Here is a 7,416-nt window from a genome sequence, read left to right as displayed (position 1 = left end):
TGTCACAGACTTCTCCAATTCAGCAATCCTCTCCTTATAAGTCCTCTCCAGTTCAGCAATCCTATTTATAGCCACCTGGTGCTCGGCACCAATAAGTTCAGTCGTCCGACCAGCACACATTAGTCGCGAAGCAACAATCTACAGAACATCAAACTCGGTTAAAATGAAGAGACACAAGAACAAATAAAAGAAGTCGAGAACAGAATATTAACCTAGATGAACTTCCGTAAACTCTCTACCCCAATCCGACGAGTCATGAGCATATCGCCAGGGTATTGAGACACCCTGTCGGAGAGCTCAGCAAAAGAGAACTGATTGCTCCACAACGAATGACCAGGGATAAAGCTATGCAACCTCTTTTGTCTATCAAACACATATTTACTAGCTCCCACACCTTCCCTATCACCTTCAGAAATCACTTCCACAGATTTCTCAGCATCATCCCTTTTTCTCTTAAAAGAAGACGACGGTTGAGCAACAAACTGGACGGCGTCCCCACCACCTTCCTTCACAAACTCAGAAGCATCAGTAATCCTTTCCTTTTTCTTCTTAAGGAAGGACTGCAAGCGTGACGGATCGAGGAGAGGAACTCGTCCACCTGCGCAGGGCAACAAAAGTCGGATTAAATCTAAAATATGAGGAAACAAAAAGAAAAAGCCAAACATTACCTATGTAAGCCTTCAAACCCTCACTATCCCCTGAATCGTGGAGTTGAAGAACCTCGGGAATAGACAAACACTCCCCATCAGCAAAAGACTCTACCAAAAAATCTAACACCCTCTCTTCCTCCTCACTCCGTTCAACAGCCTCAAGGATCTGACATGGCTCTGAACACCAATAGAGAGGAAACCTCTCTATCAACTCGTCGTCCAAATAAAACGGATACTCGACCTCGACTGACCGCACTTTTACAAACAAGGATTTAAAATTCTTAAAAGAGGATTTATAAAGAAGGAAAAGGGAACGTCCAGGGTAACTGCTCAAACATACCCACAACCCTCTCCGAACCCCTTTTGACTGGAATAATGAGAAAAATAAAGGGAGAGAACAAGGAAAAGACAGAAACTCCATTAAACATTGAAAAGCACGAAGAAATGCCCAAGAATTTGGGTGTAACTGAGAAGGCGCACAATTTAGCTGCGTCAACACATCACACTCAAACGCAGAGAAAGGATGCTTCACACCAAGTTCAAAAAAGCAAGGTGTATACATATAAAAGTATTGCCAGTCACCCCTCCTCTCGAAAACCCTATCGTCGCTAGAACAGTAAAGTAACTCAACACCCAGACCTTCCCTTACCACCCGCAAACCCTCGAGTTCACGCATGGACTCAGCATCAATGTACGACGAAGACCGGGTCTTGACATCGTCATGAACCCAATGATATGGGTTATCTTTTTTCTCTTCAACAGCCGTTTTCTTATCTTTCTCTTTCGCCATTTCAAAAAAAAAAAATAGAAGTAAAATTAGAAAGGGAACTAACCTTTGGAAGTCATACTGCAGCTTAAACAGGTAGAATGCGAGGAAGCAAAAATGTCAAATCCAAGCCTAGAATGAGATATTATTACAAAGCCCACTAACTTAGTGGGCACATTAAAAGATAACCGTTACAGACATCAAAAACCCAAAGAAACAGAGGGACGCATTAATCGCAGCACATTTCACAACACAGAAAACTCCTTGACTTTCTTCCAACCAATATCCTCTCTTCCACACAAAAGGGGCCCAAAAAAAAACTACTACAAAATAGCGGAAGAAGGAAAATCTTACGAATACACAAAGCTTGCCTGCCACTAGCGGAATAGAGCCAGACAAGCTTGTGGGCTATGACGTGTACCCCGAAAAGTTTGGTAACAAATACCACTATCCTAACCGACCACAAAATCGGAGAACAAACTAGCTTAACAGAAGCCACAACCTGAGCACAATCATTACACAAGTCAAAACCCACTTCCCAGCTGTTACCAATAACAATGGAACTTGCTATCTAAACCGATAATATCGGAACAAACAAACAGAAGACAACACTACGCTCATCTACAAAATGAGACCAAATAGCTCAGAAGAAAACAGGTTACATAGTTCACTCTAATTTATTACTTTCATCTCTTATAATTCCCACACTTACTTGAGCATCAGAGTGCTTTTTGCAGGTGCTCCCACCGTCGTGTTTCACCGTGCCGAGGTTATTCTTGGAGACTGCCTCCTAGACGACGTATAATTCCACCAAGAGCTAAGTAGCCTCGTTGGGAGACACATACCTCGGCTGGACTCGAACGGAACAGGTATATTTTTTGTAACTCATCTTACATTATATAAATTTTTGCATACTTTTTTAATATTATATATGTTGTTGGCCCATGATAATATTCACTCCCTTTCTTCGTTGCTTCCCGGCTTTCTCCGACGACTTCACCTCATCCGCCGCCTCTCTTCCTCTTTTCTTTGTCGTCGTCAAATGCGTCTGTCTCTGCCTTCGCTGCTTCTTTGTACTCTTCTTATCGCCATTTTCCATCGAAGACCTGCTCCACCAACCAATTTCTACTTTGTCTCATTGTGGATGATTTGTCCCCTTTTTTTCCTTGACCTGCTCCATTGTTCATTGTCTTGATCCTCTTTGCCCATTTTTTCCCTAAAATTTCCGAAATTTTCGTGTTGATTCGTCTCCTTTTGCCCATTGTTTTAAAATTTCTTGATGTTTTGTTAATTGTTAGATTTTTTGTGAAGTGTGCATTTTGTTATCAAATAAGTGAATAAATATTATTGTTTGGTTTTGTTAGGTACGAGTTAATAAGCAATTGATAGTTCATATTGAAGGTTGCTAAAGATGATGGTAGGATTTATGCTATAATTATGACCAGAAAGTAATACTTTCATGTCTTGATGAGGAACTGATACTTATTTTCTGGAAGTGATATGCTGGTTGGGATTCTAATGCTTGAGAAAAAAATAGGGTGAAAGTTGCTACCACTGAGAAATGAGATGAGGCCAATGAAATTTTTGTTTCAATTTTTTTATTTATTAAAAAATTAAAGAAAACCAAAAATAGTTTCAATATTTTCATTTTTTGAAAATAAAATACAATGAATCAAAGCAAACATATTTTTGAAAATTTGAAAATAGAAATTATATTCAGAAAAAAATGAATAAAAATTTAAAATATTTTCTTGAACCAAACTCACCTAACTCTCTTCTACCAAGGCATACAAAAAATGTTAAACACAATCAGTTTTTTATGCACTGGCAGGGTAAAATCGTTTTACACATACATCCAATCATATAACGTCATATTAGTAAAAATAACTGCCTTTTACATTGACTGCGTGAATAGTCATTTAAAAGAACGGTTGTGATTGCACGACTATGTAGACAATGTATCAAAATTAAACTCTTATAATAAATGTTCATAGAGCAAAAACTTTACAATTATTCCATTACATTGTTTATAATTCTGATTTGAACTTTGACAAATAGTTGAATTAACAAAAAGAATTGAAGAACTTACCACTTACACAATAACTCATCCTCATCACACTTCATCTCATAATCTATAGAATTAGAAAAAAAAAGTCTAGATCATGATTAGGAAGATCAAAACCTTTATGCCAGTCTAGCTGTAACTGCTCTTAGTTTCGAATATACCTTACCCACAGGTGATCCCATGATAAGCCTACAAAGAGAATCTCTAACAATTTTGATGTTGGCAAATGACTCCAAAATGTGTATTTTAGTGTCAGCAATCACAATCCTCGTCTTAGTTGCATTTTCAATTGCAAACTTAGTTTTACCGCCTTTACCAGATAATCTTCCAATAGCGCGAGACAAGTGATCACCTCGAAGTGTCTTAACATCCTTGATTTCGAAGGACTCAACATAGAGCTCATCCAGATGAAGTAGAGCAATGGCATCTAAGACATCGAATCCTATCATGAAAGCATGGACAAAATCAGCACATTTTTGCAGGTTACTAATATCGGGTGTATCTGGCCTCATCTTCAGTTCAACCTTCCGAGCCTTCAAATTCATGCGGATGTCAATTTTCATCTGCTCGTATATGGGAGTATAGATGTCCAACAATGCTTTTTTGAGAGGATTGTAGCGATGTTGTGGAACAGATACCTTCCGAAACTGACCATCAGACATCTCATAAGGCTTCAAAGGCTCGAACATAGGCTTTGGAGGCAATGGTTTTGCCTTAGAAGGGGCAGCTTCAACTTCCATTGAAGACAACACCATGTTTGACTGAATTATGCAACTGTTCAAAGGACAAAGAAAAAGAAAGTTGATTCTAAAGATTCACAATTAACATGACATAAACAAAATCTACTCCAAGGGTATATTAAACAAATTTCTATCAGCATATTGAACTCTGCTATTACAAAATACACAAATTTGTACAAATATCAGTACAACCTTCTAAACTAAATCTGCTAACATGGTAAGCTAAAAACTATTAAGGGTCCGTTTGGATATGTTCATAAGTGACTTTTTTTAACTTTTAACTTATGAAAAGGTGTAGTATTAATGTCTGGTACAATTTTCAAAACAAAATTACAACTTTCTAAAAAGCTATTTTGGTGCTTATGGAGAAGTTAAAAAAATGACTTCTCTCATAATAAAAAGCTTTTTATCACTTTACTCTTAAAATAAGTACTTTTAGAACTAAAAAACCAAACACAAAATAACTTATTTATAAGCTACTTTTAATATAAGCATTTATTGTTTAAGCTATTTATTCAAAAGTAACTTAATTAAGTTGTTTACCCAAATTGGACCTAAAACCAGCCACAAGTATCTCATCTCATGAACAATTGGAATAAATAAATAGAACAAGTTAACATATAGATAAATTACAAAAGAACAAGCATAAAGCAAAGTTGCGAGAACCGAACCGGTCATTGAACCGATCAAGTAATCGGTTCAATAGTTCAACCGGGATGGAACCGTTTTAATTAAATATATAATAAAAATTATTAAAATTTAATATACATATAGATATTATAGAAACTATAGCAACTTATTATAAATATTTGTACATTTTAATGTAAAAGTGACCTACAGATCATAATTAAATCAATTTCGTTTTCATTCTCAAATTCCCTTTCACTCTCTCTGACTTTTTGCACAACAATAAACTGGTGCTACATAATTCTTCTATCTAGGTTCATCATCTCAGAGCAATTCCTTTACCTCTAATTACATCCTTGGCAACAACATACACTTCTTGCTTTTGGAGGCCAGAACCCAAAAGATCATATTCAAGATTCACAAAAAGAAAATTCAAAATAACAAACTTACATAGAAACCACAAGCAACAAAAAATTCAGAATCACAAAAAATTTTAACAAAAACTTCTAATAAAGTATTCAGCAATAAAAACTCGAACCCAAACACAGAGAACTCAGCATTCAAAGTCAGAAAATCTAAAAATAGAAAAAATAAACAAAGAATTCATACTCAGCATCCAAATTAAATTCATAATCACATCACCAACTACCCCCAACTCAGAACACAAAATTAACAAAACTAACAACTATTGTTAAAATCAACCATCAACCCCAACTAAGAATTTCATCAACAAAATTAACTCAGCAAAAAAAAATTCAACAGAATCATTCAAATCAACCATTATTTCAAAAGACAGTAACATCATAAATTGAAGTAGCAGTGCTTACCGGCAACGAGGGAGGAAGGGAAGTGACGGCGAGGGAGAAAGGAAATTCAGCTCAGACAGAAAGAGAAGGAGATAGAGGGCTCGAAGATGACGATGACTACGGCGACAGAGACTGCGACGCCAATAGCTCCAAGAAGATCTTTGAGAGGCGACGACGGCAAGGAGAAGCAATGTCTGCAACAACGATGAGATACAGTGCGGAGCAAAGAGGCAGCAACGGGAAGACTGATGGGAAGCAGAGAAGAGGTGACAGCCAGAAACGATGAGGAACAGCGCAAGGAGGGAAGAAGCACCGTCGACCAACGCTGAGGACTGGATAGCGGTGATGGTGGCTGGGTGGGTTACTGGGTTCAGACGTTTGGTAATGGTTTTCATTTTTCTTTTTTTTTTCTACGCATCAAAACGACGTCATTTCAGCCTAAAAGTAAAAAACCAGTGCCATTAAAAACCCGGCCAGTTCGGCCGGTTCACCGGTTAACCATCGATTCAACAGGTTTTTTACTGGTTTTTTATAGAACGGTTCTGAAGGTCAACTGAATTGGCTAAATGACCGGTTCTCGGTTAATCTAGTTGAACCGACCAATTCCAGTCCGATTTTTAGAACCTTGGCATAAAGTGTCAAAACCAACTGTAGATACAAACAACTAAGTGTTTCAAAAAGTTAAAATTTTAATTAATATACAAGTTTTTAACATCATGCAAATCTTCTCTCTATGATTCGTTGATTTGTGAAGATTAGAGATCGTAAACATGCAACATAAAACAATAATAATAAAACATTAGAAATTTCACATAATATAGAAAATCAAGTATCAACCTCATGCGCTTATGTCTAGTCAATTAGACTTTTAATATAATCTATTCCTTTGTCTAATCCTAATTAGTTCTATTTAAACTAAATATAATGTGCAGGCCAAACTATATCTGTGTCTTCTCATCATTATAATTATATAATAATTTCTCGCAAGCAAATTATTGAACAAATTAATCCCTAATTTAAAAACTCTAATACATAAAATTTAATTACATGCAATGGAGGAGGTGGAGGCGGCGGCAACACTGTGGCAGGAGAGGAGCTGAGTAGCAGCGGTGAGAAGGAGCAGTTGGCGGCGATAACGAACTCGGTGGCGACAACGTGCTTGGTGGTGTGAAGGATCAGTTGGCTGAGAAGTGTAGCAGACCAGTGGCAACGAGGCTTTGGTGTTCTGGTAGAGACGAGGCTACTAGAGGCGCGATGAGGGTAGAAAACCAACTGGAGGCGGCAACGATAGGGACACAGAGATGCGATTTCACCAGTGAGAGTGAGTAAGGGTGGCGGTGAGACTTGAGAATGTACGTGTGTGAGTGTGTTTTGACTTTTGAGAGATGTGAAGGAGGTAGAGTTTTTTTTATATAATGAAAGAAAAAGTAAACAACTCCATTTAATAATTATTAATTTTAATTTTTATAAAAAATTATAATTTGAGTAATTAACATTAAATAAATTTTGAATAATAAGAATTAGGTAAAATAATTGCCTCATAAACACATTTTATGATTGTGTCTGCACCCTTTTCCATTGCGTCAATGTTTTTGTTCATGTAGACCTCCACATCATTCAAGCTCCTTTTCGTTGCATGAACACAAAAGAAACATCTAAAAGAGCCACAAAGAAATAATCGATTCCATCTCAGACAAGCATCGAGCGATCTAAAAAAAACAATATGGTACTTTTATGTCTTTTACATTGTAGGACTTCTGAT

The 7,416-nt window shown here is 36.9% G+C and overlaps 1 protein-coding gene across 1 annotated transcript; it reads right to left on the bottom strand.

Annotated features, from left to right (window-relative positions):
* Positions 3,378-7,044, bottom strand: LOC107614483 (RNA-binding protein pno1-like). The gene is made up of 2 exons (XM_016316679.2): positions 6,702-7,044; positions 3,378-4,242 (listed from the first exon to the last, which is right to left on the bottom strand). The coding sequence occupies exon 2, from the start codon at positions 4,234-4,236 to the stop codon at positions 3,601-3,603; it is 636 nt and encodes a 211-aa protein (XP_016172165.1). The 5' UTR covers positions 4,237-4,242; positions 6,702-7,044; the 3' UTR covers positions 3,378-3,600.

Source organism: Arachis ipaensis, chromosome B08 (genome assembly GCF_000816755.2).
Source record: "Arachis ipaensis cultivar K30076 chromosome B08, Araip1.1, whole genome shotgun sequence".
NCBI lineage: Eukaryota > Viridiplantae > Streptophyta > Magnoliopsida > Fabales > Fabaceae > Arachis > Arachis ipaensis.
Note: the sequence above shows the minus strand (reverse complement) of the source record. Positions and strands in the feature narration are given on the sequence as shown.

Coding starts and splice junctions, on each gene's coding strand:
- LOC107614483 (XM_016316679.2), bottom strand. CDS start 4,236: ATGGTGTTGTCTTCAATGGAAGTTGAAGCTGCCCCTTCTAAGGCAAAA.